This window comes from Seriola aureovittata, chromosome 3 (genome assembly GCF_021018895.1).
Source record: "Seriola aureovittata isolate HTS-2021-v1 ecotype China chromosome 3, ASM2101889v1, whole genome shotgun sequence".
NCBI classification, from domain to species: Eukaryota; Metazoa; Chordata; class Actinopteri; order Carangiformes; family Carangidae; genus Seriola; species Seriola aureovittata.
The window spans coordinates 21,196,816-21,221,618 of record NC_079366.1 but is presented as its reverse complement, the minus strand read 5'-3'; the positions used below and the strand labels follow the sequence as shown (position 1 = coordinate 21,221,618).

The 24,803-nt window shown below is 38.3% G+C and overlaps 2 protein-coding genes across 6 annotated transcripts; one reads left to right on the top strand and one right to left on the bottom strand.

Moving 5' to 3' along the window:
* Nucleotides 1-407: 407 nt before the first annotated feature.
* pkd2 (polycystic kidney disease 2) lies at nt 408-10,450 on the bottom strand. Of its 4 annotated transcripts, none has more exons than XM_056370001.1 (16): nt 10,159-10,405; nt 9,436-9,996; nt 8,869-8,982; nt 7,432-7,565; nt 6,521-6,771; nt 6,082-6,306; nt 5,382-5,610; nt 5,118-5,288; nt 4,825-5,006; nt 4,587-4,707; nt 4,382-4,480; nt 3,454-3,575; nt 3,216-3,333; nt 2,905-3,065; nt 2,144-2,288; nt 408-1,407 (listed from the first exon to the last, which is right to left on the bottom strand). In XM_056370001.1, the coding sequence occupies exons 2-16, from the start codon at nt 9,857-9,859 to the stop codon at nt 1,231-1,233; spliced, it is 2,673 nt and encodes an 890-aa protein (XP_056225976.1). In that variant the 5' UTR covers nt 9,860-9,996; nt 10,159-10,405; the 3' UTR covers nt 408-1,230. The 4 variants fall into 4 exon arrangements, with proteins under 4 accessions (XP_056225976.1, XP_056225968.1, XP_056225960.1 ...); XM_056369993.1 differs by having other exon boundaries at nt 410-1,407; nt 2,905-3,068; nt 10,338-10,450; XM_056369985.1 differs by having other exon boundaries at nt 410-1,407; nt 2,905-3,068; nt 10,283-10,416.
* Nucleotides 10,451-13,804: 3,354 nt separating this feature from the next.
* Nucleotides 13,805-24,803, top strand: g3bp2a (G3BP stress granule assembly factor 2a). 2 transcript variants are annotated; one of them, XM_056371724.1, is made up of 13 exons: nt 13,805-13,969; nt 15,852-15,970; nt 16,054-16,135; nt 16,791-16,964; nt 17,316-17,406; nt 17,540-17,645; nt 17,784-17,964; nt 18,440-18,541; nt 19,469-19,571; nt 19,680-19,739; nt 19,939-20,070; nt 20,204-20,331; nt 21,534-24,803. In XM_056371724.1, exons 2-13 carry the CDS (start codon nt 15,876-15,878, stop codon nt 21,813-21,815), a joined length of 1,536 nt encoding a protein of 511 aa, XP_056227699.1. In that variant the 5' UTR covers nt 13,805-13,969; nt 15,852-15,875; the 3' UTR covers nt 21,816-24,803. The 2 variants fall into 2 exon arrangements, with proteins under 2 accessions (XP_056227699.1, XP_056227701.1); XM_056371726.1 differs by having other exon boundaries at nt 13,807-13,969; nt 20,204-20,322.

Genomic DNA, 24,803 nt, shown 5'->3' with positions numbered 1-24,803 from the left:
ATTGTTTACAGCCAATCATACAATTCAGCTTACATGGGTTGAAGAATATTGTTTACAATAATACATAAATGATGAATAAATATTTTCTTGGATTTAAAAAAGCTTTTCTTTGATAGAAATCAACAGCTAATTTTATACTAAAATGAAATGCAATAACAGTATGTGTATTTGCTCACAAATTAGTATAAGATCTTTCTAGGGTTCTTTCCAGGAAACTTTCAAGAAAATTATTAGGAAATGACAGTCCCATAAAATAAACTGTGATTGAATACTTAAATTGTTCACTGGTGTAAATTCATACCCAAAATAAAAAACACTGTTGCATTACTGAGCTTGGAAGCTTAGGCCCTAAAATTAACTTTGTTTTTAAAAAATAGAATAACATTTTGTTTTATTTTAATAACACTTTATTTGGCATAAAATTTAAAATAAAACAAAAAACAAAAGAGAATAAGAAATAAGACTGTAAAAAAAAAAAAGGCACAGGGAAAAAATTATAAATGCATGGGTTTCCCATGAACACTAGATGCACTCCAAATCGAAGTTTGTTTTAAGTTACAATATGTATCATAACATGATAATAAGCTGTTTAATTAGAAGCTTAATTGATGTACAGAAGAAAAAGTAAATGTGGCAGAGTGTGCCCCACTTATACCTACTGTGTGTTAAAATGATGAAAAAATAATCAGCAAAATTAACATTCAAAGAAATGCCTTTTTGGTATTTGTTGAAATGCTAAAATGTGTTGATACAGAGATTAGAAGCAGGTGAGCATATTTTTCATGTAATACTAAAATCATACTCTGTGTATACTGAGTGCAACTGAGAACTTTTGCAGCTGGTGTATTACATCCAATACTGTGTATAATACTGTGATTTGATACGCACTGTAAATCCTTCATTATTCTTCAGTCTCTTTCACACATTTTTTTTTATTTCCTTTCATCATCCTGTTAAAGTAATACTAGATAATAGCTTGAGACAGAGAAAATAATACTTTTAGATGTCTCTCAGGAGAGTCTCACTCACTTTCAGTGCATTAAAATATCTGAGGTGAGGTAAGTTTGACTTTGTCACCTGCTTTGTAATATGTCAAGGAATTTGAACAGTTTCCATAATTATTTTGTTCTGCAAAAAACTGTCCCACATCTGAAGTTATTTGTACCGCTGAAGGGAAATTTCCAATAGAGTTTCTTGCTAAAGTGGAATATTCTTCAGCGAGCCAACACTTCACACGTGGCCGCTCCCATTTGTGCTTGTATCGAGGCCGTCGGTGGACAGAGAAGAGGACGGTCGAGGGCGAGGGCCCACAGGAGTGGCCGGCTGTGGGTGGCTGACCTGAGAGACCATATCATCGGACTCACAGAGCTCCAGTTCCTCCCTCACCAGCCTCTCCGTCTGCTCATCCTGACAGACAGAAACAGGTTTACTTATACACAATGTTTACATGCACACATCTGACAATGTGCCATAGGTTCATGTAGATCTGTGGTTTATTTATTTTAATTGTATTAGTGATACTGATTCTGTGCGTGTGTCTGTGTATCAGAGGGCCAACGGTGCACTGAGAGGCTACATTGTATGAGATTCAGTTTTAGTCCGATTTAATTTTGAACAGAAAGTTAAGCCCACTTGAGGCAAATTTGTGATTTTTCTTTCTACTTCTACTCTCTTTGTCTTAATTTTACTTTCTTCGAATAGTTTTTTACATACAGGCAAATATGTTCATGTGCAAACGGTAAATGTAAATACATAAGTGTAAATGTACACATATATACATACAGTGTGTGACTGTAACTGTATGTGTATGCATATATATGGGTATGATTAGGAATATACAGTTAGTTTTTCCTTCATTCTTCTAGTTGTAAAAACATATATGAAGATTATTTCTTTATTTGCAGTTGTATTTCTGTTATTGGTTTCTACCAACTCTTGAGAAAAATACATGTTTTTCTAGGCGCTAAATGCTCCACTGTGTTCACCAGCTACTCTAACTTTACTAAACTCTTTTTTGGTGCTATGAGCGTGGTGAGAGCGCAACCTCTTTCAACCCTGTGAGCCATTTAAAAAAAAAAAAAAAAAAAGTATAACTGCTTTAAGTGCATGTCAACGCACTGATTGTGTATCCACTGTGTCTCACCTCTATGGCGTCCAGCAGCCTGCCCACCACATCTCTCCTTTTAAGTTTAACTCTCTCCATGGTTTCCAGCTTCACAATCACAGCGTCTATCTTGGACACTATGCTGCCGATAGAGTGCTCCATCCGGTCCACACGTCTCACAAGCCTGAGAAACAGAAAGCCATCAGATCTCTTATTACAGTATATTACATGTCAAATGTGTCATTCTACTACAGTCATAATCATTCACATGGCTATTTAAAACACTTTGTTACACACTATTTATTATTAGAAAAATATGTAAGTAAACATTTAATAAATTGTTTATAACACATATACATAATGTAAATGTAGGCTGGTGTAAAAATAAATAAATAAAATAGTAAAACACAGTTGTACTAATATAAAATATGTCTTCACAGGAGAAGTTATATTTGTTAACATATACTGTACTTTAATAAAAGCTTTAAAATGTCCTTAAACCTGCATTATAGTATGCGGTAAACAATTTTTTAAATATTAATGTTGCTTATAAATACTGAATAGAAGGAATTAAAGTGTTTCCAAATCTGACATGACTAACGCATTTTAATGCGTGTTGGACAGTTTGTCAGACAAACAAGCAATTTGAGGACACCACCTTGAGCTATGCAAAAATGTGATGGGAATTTTTCCACAACCTCCAAGAATTGACATCAACTTAATTTAGATCAAAGGGAAGGTATTAGTTAGTTGTTCAGTTTCCTGTAATTTACATTATAACAAAAACTTAAGCTGCCTACACTTGAAACTCCTCATAGGAGACACCACCCGAGCTGCTGCCACGGCGACGAGAGCTGTGGCCGCTGTCCTCGTCATCGTCCTCCTCCGAGTCGTCCTGGGTCCGAGGGAAGCTCCGCCCACTGCTGGGTCTAGTCAGCGAATTGCGTTCCAGATCCAAGTCCTCCTAGCATATCAGCAGAAACACACTGAGCATCTGCAGGTGCTGTGGCTGTGTATGCTACCACAGGATGTTCTGTGTTTTTCCATGCGTTTTCTGATCATTATTCAGTCACTAAAACCAAAGGGACAAACTGCTGACATCATCACTCACTCTCTCTTTCTCCAGATCATCTCTCATCTGCTGGTGTTCATGCTCTGTCAGCTCCTGGTCACCGTCGTGATCATACTTAGCAAAGATGGCCTGAATCTCTGCATCTGTGTGGCCCTTTCTGAGCAAAGAAAGAACCCAAACACACTCAGGACAGGTAGCATCAAACAACAACAACCCAAGCATTGCACTGATAGCATAATATTTAAGAGCTTTTAGAGTGTTTTGAGGTCTTGGTCACCCTTTAAGATCCTGACGGAGTTCATCAAAATTCAGTTTGCCCCCAGCCTGACGCAAACTGTCGGAGATGTCGTCTACCATCGTCTTCTTTAGTCTCAACTTCATCAAAGCTTTGTTACAACCCTAAGAGACGGGAGTCAGAGGAATACTTAAAATGACATTTGTATTTACCTAAACAGGTTAGCTGGCATAATCTTGGCTCATGTGCTTAAGATGTTCTTAAATCTGATTCCCCAAACTCTGTAAGACATGTGGTCTTATGTCGTCACTATCTCTCAGCAAAAAAATGAGTGAGGATGTCCACTGGGATGCCTAATGCAGCCAATACCCTATTTCTGCCAACTCTTCTAGATCCTGTGTTCCAGCTGTGGTTCAGGAAGGAATTAGGATGTGCGAGGGATCGTTTTCAAGACGAAAATTGCATCTCATTTTTAAAAAAAAGTGTGTCACAGTGTGAGATTCAACACTACCATTTAGAGGCTGGGATTCTCTCCAGCGAGGCCTTATATCTTGGTTTTACAGTTGAATTACTCTATAACTCTCTAAGTCACCCTCACTTTGAAAGACTGAAACTGAAATTGGAGCCCAACTATGGCAATGAGACGTTTGCAGAATCAATTTAAGGTCCATATGTAATAGACGTGTTTTTTTTCAGGTAATATACTTCCGCCAAAGTAAACTAAGATGTACCCAGTATCAGAGACCATATATGGAATAAATCAAGGTTCAGGGAAAACATCTTACCACACACCACAAACTTCCTGGGGAAACACTGACATTTTCTAATTAGTAGATACAAACTTGCAATATTAGAAATTGCACTTTCAGGTGTGCTACTTAGGGTATCACAGAGACCTTAATGTTTCATTGACCTGACAGCTAGTGTTGATTTATGATAAAATAAATAAAGGATAAATGTAGTTCAATACCTTCTTAATGAGGTCAGTCATCTCCATCTCAGACCTCTGCTGGGACATGTCAGCCTTCACCTCAGAGTATGTGTCATTGATGATGGCCAGGAACATGTTCTACATAGAAAGAAAAAGAAAATGTATCCACATGTTAGTCAGGAGCATATTTTAGCAACACAAACAAACTTAAGACTTCAACACAACAGGTGATTCTGCTGCTCACCATGAGAATGAAGAAAATAAAGAAGACAAAGGTGGTGAAGTAGATAGGTCCAAGCACTGGGTTCGCGTCCTCGATCTGGGAGAACTCAAAGTCTCCCAGGATGATTCGGAACTGGGTAAAACTACACAAACAGTAAAACATTTCAAGATTTTTAAACATTTGAAAACAAAAACTGTAAATTTTTTTTACACAAATATTTTTACATTTGTTGGCTTTACTAATATTCTAATTTTCTTACATGCTGGCTTGGAAAGTGCTGAAATCGTTGACTTGGGTTCCAAACACCAAGTACGCCAGCTGAGCATACGCCAGGAAGATGATGAAGAACATGATGGCAAAACCCACAAGGTCCTTGGCACAGCGCGACATAGTGCTAGACAGCTGACTCATGGTCTTATTGATGTTGATAAACTTAAAAAGCTGAGAGGATATGAAAAATGACTATTAGTATCAGTCTACAGTCACTGGGTTCTCATGTTTCCACAGTGGGAGTATTGGAGTGACTATATACCGAAGGGAAAAGATTTCTACCTTGACCCAGGAGAAAAAGACGATGACAGCAGCCACATTGTTGAACTGGACCTGCAGGTTGCCCAACGGCTCAAAGCTGGGGTGAGCAGTGTGATTCTCCAACAGGCCTTTGAGAAGATTGCTAACCATGGCTGTTCTGGTTATGTTCATGATGATAGCAACGACACTCAACTGAAAAAAGAGCAAGCAACAAAGTCAGTGAATGATCATAAAAATTACCATTTTAATTACTTTAATAATTGCACATACAACCTTGATACCCACCACCAAAATGAGAACATCCAGACAGTTCCACAGGTTCCTGAAGTAATGCAGGCGGTGGATGCGGATCTCTAGCACCTCCTCCACTACGTAGTACAGAATGAATAGGCAGAATGCCACCTCACACACACCCACAAAGTAGTCCCAGCTGGACACATATCGCATCAGGCGCACTGTTTGGAACTGCCAGGAGGTCACCACGCCACCAGTAGCAGGGAACTCTGCTAACAACCTGCCACATGCATCAGAATATGTTAACAATCTGTATTCATACAATGGTAGTTACAAGCTGGCACTGTCGTAATGTGGAAACAAATCAGAGTACTATATCTAAATAAGGAATTTGGTCATAATGAGCAAGGAAGAAATATTCATTTTTCCCTTTTTTTTAATGATTTTTTACCTTTAGTTTATGTTTGTTTTCTATTTCATGCCATGTAATAATTTTCTCAAGTCAATAAATCTGAAATCTAAAAATAATCAGGAGTTACAGATGTAATTACATTGTAATTCCACTTTCCCCAGTTGAATATTTATTTTTTAGGGTTTTTTCCTCATCCAAATCGAAGGTCTATGGAAAGAGGGTTTCATATGCTGTATAGACTGTAAAGCAAATTTGTGACCTGTGATATTCGGTTATATAAATAACAATGAAAGTTGACTTGACTTGTTTTGACATAAATTGATGACTGATGATTCTAACCTAGCAATGCAGAAGAGGTTGATGTTTCCATTATAGACGGAAAAGTCCAAAAAGACCGCTCTGGTGCCCCTGTCCAGCCACAGGTGGTCTTTGAGAAACTGTAGTTGGATTGCTGACTCTTGTTTCGTACGTGACAGATCTTGGTAGTATCCTCCACCTCCATATTTAGATACCTGACCTGAATAACTGCTGCCATTCATCTCACTCTCTGTTGTATAGACCCACCTGAGAGACACCAAGAAGAAGAAATTAGGATGTAGACATTCGTTTGAAACTGATACTACAACAGTTGTTTTGTAACTTCACTGAGAAGTAAGAAAATGCGCTCTGTTTGCGCTGGTCATTTATCAGTTTGCACTGATTTCTAAATCTAAAACTATCTAATTAAAAAGTTTTATACATTTTTTTTATTTAAATCGAATTAAATGCATGAACATACGCAGTTCCATTCTTGAGGCCAAAGGAGGTAGTGTCCTCGTTGGTTGGGGTGTACATGTTGTAGCAGTCCTGAACCTCATCTCTCAGATCTTCATGAATGGAGCAGGTCTCATTGCGCACTTTGAGCTGTCGAAGGCGTGGCACACCAAGGAGGAGGTTCTCGTAGTAGATGAGACTCTGATTCTCTGGCAGGCTCTTGTTGTTGTACCATACTTCCCAGTACATGCCATTAAGGAAAGGCCCCTCTGTGAACTATAAGTTTAGGACAGTCAGGGTTTTGGCTTTTTTTGACTTAAATTAGCTCTTTGTTTGGCACTTACAAAACCACCTAAGATATTGTGGATATCTTAGTTTCTAGTAAATCACATTTTTTGATGATTTCTTATGTAATACAATGATCCTGCTATAATCTTGCTATGGATGTGTTTAGGAGCTATAGATACTAAACTTTTATATTTTTCTCAGTGCAATATTTCTACTATTTTGACTTGCTGGTTGTCTGCATTGTTTTATCTTCAGTTTTCTTGATGGCTGTGGAGCTTCCTGTGTATTTGAACCTTTGTGAACTGCATTTCCTGAAACATTTAGTGTGGCATAGACCAAAAACAGGACACAGCTGAAGCAGTCTGGTTCTCTGTGAAGGTAAGAAAAATCAACCTACAATGCACCTCCTACACTCACATTATTAAGTGACTGTTGTCGGATTTAGTCAACTTAAGACTTCCAGTTTTAATGCTGAGTTAAGAAAGAGAACAAATAACAATATTTCCCAAAACAGCAAACTATTCCTTTAAATATAAGCTGTGCATTTGACCTTCAGAGCCACAAACAAGACCACACTAAATGAAAATTACAGCTAAATAAAACTACATTTTAGTTATTCTAACAAAAGAGATTAGTGTTTCATTTTACCTTCCAGAAATCCTCCATTGTTGAGAGGTGCCTAAAAGTGGAAGGGTCTCCAGAAGACAGTGGTGTGTCCAGGAAAAGCTGAGACATGACTTTGGTATAGTAGTACATATTGGCACTCACCATCCCATAAGTCACTGCAAAGAACATGACCATTAAAATGTGTAATTTAATATTCATATTAACACCAGCTACAATAACAACAGTCACATACAGATAAAAACAGGAGAATTAACACTGTGTGGAAGCTTTCTGTGTACAATAATGTTCTGTTTTCATCCAATGAGATTAAATTCAATTTCAGTAGTCTCACCTATGCATTAGTACTCCCTGTAGCATACAGTATTCATCAGGGAGTAGCTCTGGAAACTACTTTTAATAGTCAAGCTCTGCCTGGCAGAATATGTCTTAATCCAGTCTGCCAGGAAATCATTTCCTGATCCACCCTAAACCACAGTTTGGCATTTTTCATTGCAGAAGAGAAATGAGAGTAGAGAAACTTTACCATTAGTTTTATCTTCACAAACATTTTAATGAGTTTTGCCAATTCAAAATACGGCCCTCAAATTTGTGCTGTTGGAATTTAAGCCCCCGGACAAGTATAAGAGATGAGACGTTCAGCTGCCAAAACCATTAAGCATGCACTGAGAGTTTGGAAAATAACTTTTCAGCAAAAGGAAAGGTGCCCAGGCGTATTTGGTGCCACATATTAAAGAGCTTTCTATGAGTCACCGGTATCACTTGTCAGTTCAGTTCAGTCCAGGACTGATTTCCTGGGCACACGCAATTTCTTTATGGAAATGTAATGATGTACCCATTGTGGACATCTTCTCTATCTAAAGCTTGTTATTACCACAGATCCTAACAGAGAATGATTTGGCCACATGTTTTGATGGAAAATTAAGAGTAAGGGACGTCCCATATGTTTATAAATAAATAAGATGGAGCATCATCTGGATTTGTAGTACTGTCTGAAGGAAGAAGAAGTCTACAGCATGTTTCCAGCTTTGAGTGGCCCTTGTATTATATTTGTGTTTTGCACTGTGAAGCACATTAGCACATCAATATTAGACTCAAAAATCATACTTATAGCATATCCAAAACATGCTTTAAATTAAAATGTAGTATGGAATTGGAAGACAGCTGATGTTTGGTGCTTGGTGCAGTGGAGATAACATGTTCAGATAGGAGACAGTTGTCATTAACACGAAGGTGTGGTGGGCAGTAGCAGGGTCTTGTAGCACATATACTAGCACTTATCTTCCATGTGAATTACTGTTGCAAATGACCTGAACATTCACTTCAGTTTAGATGGAAGAAAAGAATTGGCAGAAACCTGATTCCACAACGGTGAAGCTGACAGCTACTTAAATACAAATGAATGATTTTCAAACTTTATGCACAAATCTTGTGTCATCCTGCTGCTGACTATTTACTTACAGATACAAATAGTGATGAGGAATGCGATATATGTGAGCATCTCCCGCAGTATGTTCCTGAGATATCTTTCTCGACTGCTGTCACTGTCCTCCATCAACTCTGTGCCCCACAGAACTGCAAAGGAAACAACAATTCAAGGGGACATCAGCATATGTACAGTGTATTGGGAAAGTTAATTACACAAAAACTTATACTAAATAAAACAGTAAAATATGTTCAGCTTTATATTGTGGATTATGGAGCTTGAAAGGAGTGCAATGGAAACACTGGAGATTCCCAAATATGTCAATATTAGAAGTATCAGAGACCTTAGCTTATTCTGATCTTACTTAAGCAACTTAAAAGTATATTCAAAAAATATTATTTTTAATGAGTCACATAAGTAAATACAAACAAGGTGGCTCACTGTGCAGGTGATCAACTTTACAGCCTGGCAAACCTAAATTTCATTTTATTTAGACATGATCACGACTGTTACGGATCTGTAGAGAATTAATCAACTTTTAAATGTAAGACTTCAACGTGACAATAAAATTACATTTATTAAACATAAAGAGATTGACTAACTTCTGATTTTGTGGAGTATCTGCTTCATACAGCTGGGGTGCTCATGCCTTTCCTGCTGCTGGGCATCCACAGTAGGGGTCGGGTACAGTCCTCCTCGGGGGATGTGGGTGCCGCTGCCCCCGCCGTTGTAGCTGCCCAGACCGCTGCTGCAGCTGCTGCTGGAGGCCGTGGACACCGACCTCCTTCCTGGACTCGCTGGGGGCCAGTCGGCTTCCATAATCTCATCCTCTGGCTCAAAACCCGGGTTATCTCTGCTCCATGCTTGTCTCGATGGAGGGGACGGAGTGCCTATGACTCCTCCGAGACCCAGGTCTTGATGCTGGATGTTCTCCATCTCTATCCCCTCGCTGGAGTCGAGTCTATGCGGCAACCTGCCAGTCTGGCTCTGCGGTAGCTGCTGAGGTCTTACTCGGGATGAACTCATGGTCCAGTTAGGTATTATTTTTATCTGGTGTGGGGCATCTGGAAAGTTCAATGTTTTCCAAAAATCTGTGGTAACTGTTTATAACGACTGAAGCCTTTCAAGCATTTTCGCTTTGGAGACACTCAACCGTTAAACGCCTATAAACCAAAAACAGACAGATTAGAAAAGTTAGCCAAGTAACTAACTAAACAACCTACATACATAAAACGTTATACGGTATGTAAAAGTCACAATAGATATATTTAATTAACGCTATCCTGGTCTTTAAAACCAACGTTAGTAGTTAGTTTCACCCTCACCAAACCGTCAAAAAACATTCCTTAAGATAACATCAAGCTTGTAATGCGTCTCGATAAACGATTTCCGTTGCTGTTATACGATGCCTTTAAAGCGGTTAAAGTTGTTAAACGTTATAGTATTTACATGGAATTAACGACCGCGTCAAAAAGTTAAGTGTTAAGTGGAAGAAGAAAGATACTTTTCTCGTCCCAAGCCAGCCATCTTGTTCCTGCACTGTTCCCCCAAAAACTCTCACTCTCAGTTGTTCGGGACTCAGATTACATTAGAAGTCATGGCGTCGCAGTAAAATATGTTAAAAAAAAAAAAAAAAAACCTCAGACGAAAACATTTTTCTTCATAGAAATATCAATTGTATCGTTTTTATTAAACGTTTTCAAAAATTTACGGTTTGAATTTACATCTTGTAAATGCTAGACTGGTTTGGGATTGTTTTTGCTGATTTGTAAACATCAGAACTCAATTCCCCAAAGTATTAGTTTGTCTTTAAAAGCTTTTATCAAAAGCCTTTTAACCCCTTGTGATGACTAATATGCATTTGTTTAGAAATATTTAAAACAGTATTTAAATGAATACATACGTTAGTTACATAATCTCTGGATGTTTCGGTCAGTGGTTGCTATGACAACAAGACACTTTGCAACAACAAGGCTGTTGAAAGTGTTTCACACATGGACAGGTAAAAGGCCCCATACCGCCTTCATATGACCCCCCAAACTGAAAAAATATGTTTTTATAGTCCTTTTGTATCTGTGATTTTCTTTTTCCGTCACTTTTTTGTCATTTAGCATTTCTTTGTAGACCTTTTTCCATTTCTTTATTGTCATTTTGTGTGTCTGTGCAGTTAGTTTGTGTCTTCTTGTGGTTATTTTTTATATCTTTGTAGTCATTCTAGGTCTCTTTGTGGTTGTTTTGTGTTTCTTTATGGTAATTTTGTCCTTCATTAAGGTCATCTTGTGTCTTTTAAATTCGATCTATGACTATGATTTTTTTTTTTTTCTGTCATGATTTTCAAATTGAAGTTTTTTTTTTGTTTGTTTGTTTTTTCAAATCTAATTAGATATTGTTAAAATATTTTTCTCTGAGCAAACTGATGGTGCATAAATTGTCTGCTTCACTGAAGTGAAAGACATGGGCCCTTGTTTGACCACTTGGTGGTGCTCAGAATCCAGATTTATTAAAGCCAATACACCTATTACAATGACAAGACAATTAGAACCTGAAGGATGAATCAAACTTGTTAAATTTGTGTAAACGTGTATCAAAGCACAATTATTGTTTGACACAACATTTAATGCATAGTTAACGAGTCAATGATGCACATGTTTTGCTGCATAACTGTTTTTTTTTTATATTGCAGAAATCTGCCAGCTGAATATGCTTTACTACATGACACTACAGTCCTAACGGTTTGGATGCATGGTAATTTGTTTTGGTGGTAACAGTGATTATTGCAACACTGAAACATAAAAGCAATTCCCACATATAGGTTAAATGGACATTTTGAGGGCCAGTTTTATGAAGAAGAGCTATATTTCACTTTATGACTGATTAATTCCTTACATTTGTCAGTCTAGAACAAGTCTATGCAGCTGACCTGAAGGAGGTGTAACACAAAGATCTAATGACCATTCATTCGTGACTTAGTTTAATAAATTTGTCAGAGCTTGTCATACTTTTGCTTCTGGCCATTAACACTTTATGGCTATTAATTGATTATCATGTTGAAATGTTATGACAGTTTTTGACACTGAATACTCAAAACCGCATTTGTGACATTTATTTTGATATCCATGTCCTGTATTCTTGATTTACAAGATGGGAAAAACAGAGTTGTCATCACAAAATGATTTGCGTTATACTAAAATTTCTTTTGGCCACTACAAACAGTGGGAATGATTACAGCATTCAAAACATCAGTGGTCATACAGGCATCTGACTATTGTTTTAAGACAAAAGAGTGGCCAAAATCAAAGCATCGAGGTTATTATTGTATGCATTAGAAAGCTCCTCCAGAACCAGAGACAACAATATACAAAAACAGAATAAAGTAAAAATAGAATAGAGTCTAAAGCTAGACTATACTATGTGTTACTATACACTGTACAATGATAATAATATGTCATAATACACTGTACATTAGTGCAAGTCAGGTGGGAAGTCTAAAATGCTGTGTTATAAGATGCAGGATTAGATAAGAACTAGCTGCCACTAGAGTAGTGCCACATTCCTTATATGTAAGTGCCCTGTTTTATGAATATCTCATTCAACATGCAGATGTTTGCAAAATGTATGGAAACTAAAATTACACAATCAATATATAAAAACTGTATTTGTAGCATGAAATATTTCTAAGTTATAGGTGAGCGAAAAAGGCTCAGGTGAATAATACTGAGTACTATGTCAATGTGATTGTATCATTGTTGTGTCTTTTTTATATTTATATAAGCCTATAAAAAAATATTCAGGAATATAGTGGAATCAACTAATCTAGTTAACTTAATGCAAATAAATGTTTTATTCATTTCAAGTTAATTGGAAAGTTAATAATTCCTAGTTTGTTTGTTTGATTGTTTTTCAGACCACAAAATGTATAAACATGAGTTGTAACTTGAGATCTTTTGACTTGAAATAATTAGTTCAATGAATCAATGTATAGCTGAGAGCTTTGTCGGCCACATCTCCGGCCTCTATTGCTGCTATATTATTGTTTAACATTTAATTTACATAACCTTTAATGATACAAAACTAGCATATTAGCAGGCTTCCCAGCATGTGTTGAGTCCTGAAACTCTCCAGAGGCTCTTCTTTTTTGTTTATTTTGTTTTTTGTGAAAACAGATGTGATAGAAACTTGTTGTGTCTTTTATACATGTAGAGATAAGTGATTGTTGTTTCTTTTCATAATTATGAAAACAGCTATATATAGTCTCTCCAGTGTGTCAAAAGAGTGCCAACCCCAGGTCTTTGGTGTGCCCAGAGAACCTCCAGTGGAAAGCACCCAAGACCAGGAGGCATCCTGATCAGATGTCCGAACCACCTCAACTGGCTCCTTTTCGACATGAAGGAGCAGTTGCTCTACTCCAAGCTCCCTCTGGATTCTGAACTCTTTCAATCACCACAGTGCCTGCTTATACTCTCACTCTTGATCAAGACCTCAAGATACATATAGCTTCACTTGAGGTAAAAACTCCCTCCCAGTCCAAAGGCAGCAATCCACCATTTGCAGCTGCAGGTTCTTCAGGTTCAGATTTAATGAAGAACCAAAATGTCAATAAGACATTTTAAAAAGGATGTTTACTCTCAAAGAGCTACCAAATGAGTTAAATAAATTGTTGGATTTAAATCATTTAAACAAGACAAACGTTTCCTCAACAGACCATTTTAATTAAGGTGAAATAATGAGTTCAAACAACTACCCCAGCTGTTCAATAAATTAACAAACCAAAGTAAGACAAGTTTTTTTTTTTTAACTTAATCTAAAAATTTAGGGCAGTCTCATTTTACAGTGTAGTAAAAAGTCTTGGGGCGGGTATGTTGCCGACGTCATAATTTATGTTGCCCAGTGTAAACAGTCCATTGGCTGAGTGCTTGTGATGGGGGTTCCCTGCCCCAGATTGCAGGGGTAAAACAATAAATCTACCCTATCACTTTAAATCTTCAATCTCTGGTACAGCAGAGATCATTAACTGTCAGGGAGTGGAACGGGGGAAATATTACAACATTTCACCTGGGATACTCTGTATTTCAGAGCAGTTTACAGCCGGTTATTTATTACAAATAATTCTGTCTACATAGATAGGTCTTTCATAAGGTAAGTTAGCCATCCTCCAAGCAAAGTCAGCTATGAGACGGCTGACAACTAAGCTAACCGTACCAGCTAATGTTAGCTGCATTGTCTACTCAAAACCACGACTGCACGATAGACAGCCAGTGACCTGTCAAAGTTGCCAGCTAGGTGTGTCGCTACTGTGCAAATAGTACACATTAGATATGTAGTTAAAATGTGTGAGAATCAATCAAATGTGTCAGATCTTCCTTCTTTTGTTTTCTTTTAGCTAGCATAGCATTGAACTTGTTTCATTGATAATGGGTCGACAGTCAGTGTAAGTTGTGGGTGATTTTATTTTAAAGTTTAAGTGTGCTAAATATTGCTTACGTTTTTTAACAGTAATGATACAACCCATTATAAATAAGGAGTTGATGTTGTCAAATGTGAAGGCTCTCTAACATTTTATGGACATAACTTTATTGATGCACTACAATGGCTATCAAATGCCTTATCGTCAGGTCGGCTTGATGGTTTTCCTCGCTTGCAACAAGCATGCGAGTTGTTTGTCTGAAAGAATTCTAACATCATGTCAGCTGTCCTTTTATCTGCGTTTACCGACAACGCCAACACGTTTGCATGAAATGTATCGCTCCCGCTTGGTGTAAAACTGACCGCCGGCTGAAGGAAAAACGACGACGCCACAAGTTAGCTACAGCTAATGTTAGCGAGCTAACTAGCAATGTGCGAAGAGGCCGGTAGATTAGCATTAATATCCCCCCAGTTGTTTTTACAGTCTGGATAACGTTGACCTGACTGACAGTATAGGTACACAGTGCTCCTGAAATCTGTATAACAGGTTATTATGATGCAAATTATGAATCTGTCATCTCATTTCGCTAATGAACATGCGAAAAATGTGAGAAGTGGCAAATTGTTGTTAGCATCGACATGAAAGGCCTCATAAAGTAGGCCACTTATCTACAAAGCCATGCTCATATGTGTGTATCAGATCTATGTCATGTATAGTTTCACAAGTAGGGTTTTAATTGTAGTAAAGTTCGTTTTCCACGATCCCCCGTTAGAACCGCTGCATCAGTCGCTTCCCTTTTTTTTTTTTTCTTTTTTTTTTTTTTTTTTTTTCTACAACCGGGTTCCCTCTTTGTCTCATTGGATGGACGTGATGGCGCAGTTGGATGTGAGCTAGTGTGTTAGCCAGCGAGCTAAACAGTCAGCTGTCTTGCCTCTGCCATAGGACTGATGTGGGTCAGATGAACCATGGGCCCAATGAGACAAAGAAAGTGAAACGTTCTGTCACAAGGAAACTCCTCAATTCACCATTTATACTTGGTGGCACATCTATATTATTTACATGAGGCACAATAAACGAGTACCAATAGGGCTTCCCTTCAATCAATCAATTCTAATCAATTCTGTAGTGGTGTAACTGAATATAAGCTTAATTTTCAAAGTCATTGTTTCATTTCCTCAGATGCCACTTTATTAGGTACCTCAAGTGAAAACTAATGCAGTTGAATATAACAGCCTTTCAACAAACCAAAGCATTGTGAAAGTCAAATTGTTCAAATGACTGCTTTAGACAGGTGTGGCTTAACCGGTATTTTAATTTTTGATACTCCAGGTAGTTTGTGGTGATGTAGTCATATTGAAATATTAGACATGCCTTTCACGATAATGCAGTGTAATTCACCAGCACCACAAACTGATGTACATAAAGTTTAATCAACATTTCTCCTAAAACATTTTTAACAAACTAAACATAAAACCTTGTTGATGGCAGGATTTATTGAATTATTTTACTCAAATGTACCAAATAAACTGCCAGTTGATTGTGTGTTCATACATGTGTTAACTTGTATTTTCTAGACATCTTTACAGCTAAATCATGGTTTGTCTTGTGTTTCAGCACTTAATATTGTTTACCAAAGAAATGGTGATGGAGAAGCCAAGTCCCCTGCTTGTAGGGCGGGAGTTTGTGAGGCAGTATTACACACTCTTAAACAAGGCACCAGATTTCTTGCACAGGTAATTTCTTATTCCTGATGTTGTAGACAATAAATCTGTTGTGTTGGTAATGCTCTATAACTGTCATATTTTTGTGCCTTTAGGTTTTATGGGAGGAACTCTTCCTATGTTCATGGAGGACTTGACCCAAGTGGGAAGCTGGCAGAAGCAGTGTACGGGCAAGCGGTACGTGCTATGGGCCAATAATGAAGATTCACTTTAAAAACGCATTTTAACAATTTCTGGTACCAGGTCAGCCATATAAATATTACATTTACATAACTGAATACATCATAGCATAAAAAAATAATTGGCAGCATTTTAGGAAGGACTCAAAGTTTGAGGAAACAATAGTTACAACATATAAATCTTCCTACTGTTTTTCTAGCAGTCTTATTTCCATATTACTTCTGTTGATACCATATTATTTGTGTCGATTGGCTTTGACCAAAATGATGATTCAATGTTGTTTATAAACCTTGAAGAAAATAGGGATCAGATTTATGCTAAGACAAAGAGATTTTATATTAGTTATAAGCGAATTTATAGTATTGATTGTAACATGGCAACAAAAGTACAAGTGTCCTTTTTAAAAACAAAGGTCCAAGCTGTTTTTGGTTCGGAATCAAACGATCCAGTCTGAGACCTGAACCATAGTTGTCATAATTCATTAATTGCAAATTCTGAGAAAAACATACTTGGCTCCGAACAGGAAAAACCTTTTTTAAGATGATGTTTTTATGGGTATTGACGAATTTGTCCTATTCTATTCATATTTTTACATACACATATGTGTTTATATAAAATTCATTTGGCTATCCACTTGTATCTGCTCTCTCAGGAAATCCACAAGAAGGTCATGTCCCTGCAGTTTAGTGAATGCCACACAAAGATCAGGCATGTTGATGCCCACGCCACACTGAGCGATGGGGTGGTGGTGCAAGTCCTGGGAGAACTGTCAAACAATGGTCAGCCCATGAGGAAGTTCATGCAAACCTTTGTGCTTGCTCCGGAGGTGAGTACTTCTCCCTTTCTGTGCCATAAACAGGTGGAGTTATGACAACAGTACTCATAATTACCTGAGAATGATTGCTAAACTATAAACTGTGGGTAAGTAATTTGAACATTTTTATTTAGAGCAGATAATGGGAGTTGTTGTTGCTTTAATGAAATTACTCTGGAAAAAAGAGGACAATATGTATTTGTTCCACTGCCAAAAAATACATTTCAAAATTGTCCAGATTTAATATGTTGATGACTTTGTGTTTTTTTGTTTTGTTTTGTGTTTTTTTTCATATTTTTGGACATCCTTGAACACTAATTGTTTTGTTTTTTTCTTTTCGCATGATACATTTGTTTTCCTTAGGGTTCAGTGGCAAACAAGTTCTATGTCCACAATGACATCTTCCGTTACGAGGACGAGGTTTTTGGAGACTCTGAAGCTGAGCTTGATGAGGGTACGATGTTGACAAATACCAGATGGAAACCATGGTTTTTACTTGGGGTTTTCAGTTCATATATTCATGGTTTAAAGGGGGAGTGTTCATGCATGTAACGTCTCAATTTGTTGATTTGTTTTCTTTCACTTAGAATCAGAGGAAGAGGTTGAAGAGGAGCCAGAGGAGAGGCAGCCCTCCCCTGAGCCACTTCAGGAAAGCCCCAACAGCACCACCTATTACGAGCCTCACCCTGTCACGTATGTCAAAACATAGTCATAACCTTGATGTATTGAAATGTGTTTCCCTTTTTGCTTTGTAAATCTAGTATGACAGATTTTGCCCTTGACACTTAGTTTATCTGTGGAAATGACAATATGCTTATTTGTGCTCTGCAGCAATGGAGTAGAGGAGCCCATGGAGGAGCCAGCTCCAGAACCAGAGCCCGAGCCCGAACCAGACCCCAAAGTAGAAGAGATCAAGCCTGAAGTAGACGAGAAGGTTCTGGAAGAGATGGAGGAGAAAGCACCTTCACCGGTTCCTGTGGAGTCCCCACCAAACACCCAGGAGCCTCCCAAGGTAAGACAAATGTGTTTTTATGTGGCTTACTTTTCTTTTACCTAAGTAAGATTACCAGTGGTGATTCTAATCTGAGTTCACTGACTCTTTGCACCTATAAACTGAACTACATGTATGACTCTCCTTAAATGTCTGTATTATGTAAAAAGGTTTTTAGTTGTACAGTCTTGAATAAAATCAACACAAGTAAATTCAAAGGTTTATGTAAAAATTAGAAGCTGTGCCTGGCATGGACTTTGAGCATCGTGATCAAGGTTCATTCCCACACATGAACACTTAATTCTATTCCATATTAATTAAGATTTTGAAGAAAATAATAATTAATGCATTTCAGTCTTGAGTTTTTTAGATTGTCATCATTTTGTGATGCACAGACCTAATGGCTCTGCTCAATGATACACCCACTGATAATGTAGAATAGTGGTAAATTGGATACTGTTGCAATCCTAACGATGCATTACTGCATCCCTCACAGACTTTCTCCTGGGCCTTGGTGACCAGTAAAAACCTGCCTCCTAGCGGCACAGTCACCTCCTCTGGAATCTCCCCCCATGTTGTAAAAGCGCCAAGCTCACAGGTAACCACCTACCGCTGCACATGAAATTTGTGTTTAAATTTAATTATAAAATGAACAAAAATCTGCCACTAACCCTAACCATTACAAATGAGTCACTATGCCAGAGTCTAGCACAATGTTTTCAACTGTTTCTCTCAAACATGCATTGCATTTGAAATGAGATGGTGGTTAACATCAGGAGTAGATTGTGAAAAGTGAGTGATGAACACCTCTGTGCAGTGTTTGGGGCATTTGCTCTTTTCTGAAAGACCAACAGCCTTTAAATAGGGGAAATACAGTCTCCACATGTAACAGATAGAGTTGACTTTTCTGAAAACATGTTGTGGTGCCAAAAAGCCGATGTCTCTACAAGTACATATGTTTCCTTTCATCAAGTGTATCTCATGAGCAGATTGACTGTAGAGCAGTTGAGACTGACTGGCAATATAGGCATGCTTCACTATTGTAGAACATACAGACGGCCTCAAATTTTAGTAAAAAAAGAGAGAGAATCGAGCAACAATTAGCTCAAATTGATGGCTGAAGCCTAAGAATGGTGAAGCAGGGCATGAGCAGGCCCCATCCTATAGCTGTGGTATATTGGTCCATATTTAGAGGAAAATATAATGTTTCGGAGTTCCCTTTTTATATGTAATGATGTTCACTTTTTGAAACTTTTGGAAAGAGCTGAAGTTTTATGATTTGATAATAAAATAAAATTGCTTCCAAAAAGACCAAAGTAAATCAAAGGGTAAAAAGAAGTTATCTGTTTTAACTGCCCTAAGAAATGAGCAGTGTACAAAGTGTTGGACACTGCCACAGATAATTGACTCAGATGGGCTACCTTTATCTGATCCTCTGGAGTACCATGATCTGTGATAATGAAAGGGATGTGTTGTTCATTTCGTGTTTTATTGATTTATTTTTTGACAACCCTCCCCCACACAGCCCAGAGTTGAAGCCAAGCCGGAGACACAGACAGCACCTCTTCGGCCCAGAGACCAGCGCACGCGTGACAGACCGGCCTTCACTCCGCGGGGTCCCAGACCTGGTAATGCCAACACTGTTTCCACCAATATAGGATTTATCAGTTGGTATGTTTCTTCTGAGCTTTTACTTTGGTTCATTCTTACTGTCTGCATGTCTATGTCACTATTAGATGGTGTTGCATCTTCTGAGTCACAAACGGGGAAACCTCACTTGAGTTTTGTTAACAAAGGTAATTATAACTGTTTAAATCTGAATCACTTTATAGTCTGGTGTCATAATAACTTTAATCAGTTATTGCATAATATTCAGTCATTGTCTTCTTGTAAGTGGCAAATGCCAAGAATTTTACTTACTTATGAAAATTTACTTGGATGTTGATGCAGACGACTCATGTCAGCTGAGCTGATGTGTTTTTCTGCCTGTTGCAGGTGGCAGGGGAGATGCCGAATCTGGTGACATGGACAGCAGGCGGATTGTCCGGTACCCTGACAGCCACCAGCTTTTTGTTGGCAACCTCCCACATGACATTGACGAGAGCGAGCTCAAAGAGTTCTTCATGAGTATGTTTCCCCAAAAAGCAACACTTTGTGGATATGTTTTCCATTTTGTGTAAAAAGAACAAAAAACATCCAAAGCTGTGTTTTGATGTTGAATGAAAGTTTAGTTACACAATATCTTCTTTTCTTGTCACAGCATATGGGAATGTGGTGGAGCTGCGGATCAACACCAAGGGCGTTGGTGGGAAACTGCCCAACTTTGGCTTTGTGGTCTTCGATGACTCTGATCCGGTGCAAAGAATCTTGGGTGCCAAGGTAGAAGGGGCATGTATTAACATTTCATTACCCACTTTCATTCATTTGGTGGTGGTTTGGTGACACACGTTTCTACAGTTAATTTGACAGTTTGAGTTGATTTGATTTCACTTCCCTGCTCAGTTTGAATTAGCCCCTACTAGATGTGAAATGCCTAAAGACATTGTCTTTTTATAATATAGAATGTTTACTGTTGTCATGTCAATAGCAAATAAAGCATGTAAACAGAAAGTAAAGCATGTAAACGGAGTACCTAAGGCCGTATTCAGACCAACAATAATGATACTTCTTGTTATGTCCTACAATATTGTATATTCTACCTGGAACATTGCCTTGTACTTATTTGATCGCCCATCATAGTCACTTCACACTTGGATCAACTGTAATTGAACAACCCATATTTTTTTTGTTTTTTCCTCAAAAATCATCCGTGATGGGAACAAGGCTGCATTAATCTCATGACACTATAGAGATCTATAGAAATCCTATCTATCAATATCCAGTAAGTAAATGCCCCATAAAAACCTGATGTTTGATATGTGAATGACTGAACATAAGCAGGGGTTCAGACTGAAAACAGAGCTGTGTTAAAACAATGCAAGAGCTGCGTTGGTGGGGGCATGTTTCTTTGTCAATGAGACATGAAATACAAGCTGGGAAGACCAGTTTGAGTAATAGATGTGTGAATTTGAAGATTCATGAGGCATAAAACTGCACAGTAGTGAATAATTCTCAGATTTGACAACTTTGTAAAATTGCCACAGTGGCAATTTTGTGTTTTGTCACAACAACCGTGAGGAAGCTGTTGGCTCATTGGGGGTACTATTCAAATTAATGAGGCGGCTGTGTTTGTTCACGCAGTTTGTAGTCCGTCTGAACACGGCCTTCCTGTATGATGTTTCGGCAAAAGTTTAATCTTTTTTTGACGGAGCTGTCAACACCAGACTCACTTCATTATAATGAAAGAGGTTGTGTTTTCACACAGGGCTACTGTCGGTCTGAATGCAGTCTTGGAGGTTAAATTGTTTCACTGGCAGGGACACAGAACTGGTCAGGTCAGACCAGTGGGACACAGAGCAGTACTTATGAAGGTTCCAGTACAGTTGAACAAACCTGTGTGTGCAAACCAGTGAATGATATGGGTTGTGAAATTGGCAGGGAAATATTCAGATCTTGTTTCTCCTGTAGTGACGTCGCTTTTCTCCTTGCAGCCCATCATGTTTCGAGGCGAGGTGCGTCTGAATGTGGAGGAGAAGAAGACGAGGGCGGTGCGTGAACGAGAGACCCGTGGTGGAGGAGACGAACGTCGGGACATGAGGCGCAACGACCGGGGCCCTGGAGGTTCACGAGGCATCGTGGGAAGTGGAATGATGCGTGAGCGTGACGGGAGAGGACCCCCACCTCGAGGCGGCATGGCCCCCAAACCTGGCATGGGCTCTGGAAGAGGCTCTGGTGGGCAAGGAGAGGGTCGCTTCACAACCCAGCGCCGCTGAGGAGGGCACCACCTGCAGTGTGGAAGTAGTACCGTGTTCTTCATCTTCAACCGTTCTCGTTAACGAAAAGAAATCTTCATGTATAAACGTATATATTTGTTTTTTGTTTATTTTTTTATTTTTGTTCCCTCTTTGCTTTGGAATGTGACACAGCCTGTCAACCATTTGTTTGTGAAATAGACAAAACAAAATGCGCAAACAAAAAATTTCGCTTATTAGTTGTGAGCTGAGCATCCTTTTCGGGTATCTCAAGAATTCACAAACTTTAATTTGTAAATTCGTGGAAAAAGGCAAACCAACCAGGAGTAATCTGCCACATTAGGAGGGACTGATGAGACTTTTAACTACGATAATACAGCCCATCATTTGGAAAAGAGATTATATGCCTTGACTTAACTGGGGCGCTGCTTCACGAAATCCCTCTATTGCACATTTTATATGGTAGTTTTCTGCCCGTTACTGTTGGAAAAGAGTGAGATGCAAAATTTGTGCAGTTCCAGGGGAAAAGCTTGCCTTTTACTTTTTTCCTTTTGAGAGACCACTGCTTCAAAATTGCATAATGCACTCATCAATATGCACTAATGGGTACTTTTGTCGTGTTACATTGACATCCATGCTCGGAACGCAGCTGGAGAGACCTCTTTTGTCTCAAAGCGATACGACTTACCGGGGCAGGCCTCGCTCACAGCACGTCTGCTGTGACCAATGAACTTTTCACACTTTTGACCCAAAACTACGCTTCAATTACTGCTGGATGGACAAGATGACAAGCAAATCTGCATTATATTTTTCCTCGTTTATAAGTCAAATAAAAAATAAAAAAAAACAGCTCAAATCCTGGACTTTCACCAAATGAGTGGGGACAGAGGATAAACAAGAAACAAAGTTGAACAATAGAAGAGTGGTGGTAATGATGGCGGCTCGCTCTGTTTTTCTTTGGATTCCAAGTTTGTTTTTCTTCATGTTTTTCCCTGCCAGCTAGACCGTGAAACTGGGATGGACGACACCTCCCTCCCACTTCCCTCCCTTCCTGTCTTAAGTACGGAGTAACAGAATAAATGTACAGCAAAGATCATAGTTTACTGTATGTTTTGTTTTGTGTATATTTTTTCATTTCTCTTTCGACTTGATAAAAGCATGATGGTGCCTTCTATTTCACCTTTTCCAGTCTTACTAAAGCGTAAAGCGGTTCGGGGCTTGCCGCCTCCTAATATATACGGAGCTGCTCATTTTGAACTATTGTCTACTGGGAGCAGATAAAAAAAAAAAAAAAAAAACTTGCAGTATTCACAAGATTTAAGTTTTTTCAGGTGCATATTTCATTTTTCCATACTGTTTTACTACCTAAGATGATCTGCTGTGAGTTTTGTACATTTGTTTTGTATTGTGTCTGTTCTGGGTTTTGTAGAGACAATAGGTGCCTCGAGTTCTGTTCGATGTTAAATGGTTAAAGAGGTGCATCTGAAGAACTACTCCCCAAAAAGGTACATTAAAAAGTTGGTGACAGTGAAATGCTTGGTCCTTGGTTTAACGAGTCATAGCTCCACACAACCATGATTGCAGTGAACTGACCTTGGCATTTTGGAAAGAGTAAATGTGATTCAGACAATGCTGATCCTTACTTTCAGTCTGACCATAGTTTTTGCAACTCATGGCAGCACTCGGGTTAATTCCTGGACTCACAAGTTGTCAGACTGTTCTTTTCTCAGCAACAATTTTGTAATGATCTGTGTAGGTGGGCTGGCCGCAGCTCCAGCCTACACACAAGCAAATAATTATGCTCACTTTTCTAGCCATTTATGCATTTGTATTTTCATATGCTGATTATTCATTGTGCTTATTTTTATTCATTTATTTTTCCATTCAAGGCAAGTCTAATCTGATGCCTTACTAGTCGGCTTCTTCTTGTCCACTAGCATATTTTGTTTTTACCACTCGGTAGGGAGGGAAGACCTTTGGTTTCAGCTGGAAAGGAAAACATGACATGTGAGATGTTATCTTTTGTTTTTGTTATTATCTTGCACTGAAATGGGAAGTGAAATTTGATGTAGCATTTTCTCGACAAACATACTAATGAGGTCTTCCTTGTCTGGTGGTATTGCACTATTTCCAACGTTTCTGGGACAATCTGAACACAACCTCTCTCCAAATTCCTCACCTGGAAACGAGAAAAGAACCAACAAAAAAAAAAAAACAAGATTTGATGTACAGACCCGGCATATTTAATGTAGTTTTTGGCTGCTCTCCTTTGTAGTTTGGGATTGAATATTTTCAGATGTGAGAATAGTTTTCAATAGAAAGACTCTTGATTTGTTATCATCAGCCTTTGACACAATATTAGAGAAAAATTCCAGCCCTTCGAGTGTTTTTAAACAGATAGTTCTCATGGGTGCATCCACCCCAAATGTTTATTTACAAGATGACTGCTTAACATGTGCACTTAGCTGCAATCATACTTTCTGCAGCAATGGTCAATGAAGAAAGTGGTGAAGAAGAGCCATCATGCTTTCAGACCAATCTTGTGCTTTTACATCATAGTGGTGGTAAAAATGTTTGAGCATATTAAAATTTACGGTTGGATAGTTCTTCTTTTTCACTGAAACCCACCCTTTTCCAAACGTAAAAGGATCCTCAAAAGCAGAAGCAAGAGGAGGAAAAAAAGCTGTAAATTTATTTTCCTGTGGTTGAAAATGCAGTAGAGTGGATCCTCATTGTGAATCATTCCAGTCCTTTTTTTGAATGGAAATAGAAGTACCTTCTTGGCTTTAGCAGGTGTGGTAAACAGTTGGCTGCCATCTTAATTTTACTGTGTTTACCCTTTACTTGTTGCTAGTTCAAAACTGTTGCAGGTGGAGAGTCTCTTTTTGTTTTTGTTTTTTTTGTTTTGTTTTTTTTAGTTTGTTTTTTTTTTAGTTTTGTTTTTTTTCCTTTCCATTTTGAATGTGTTGGACTTAACATACAATAAACTACTGATATCAGCACCACTAA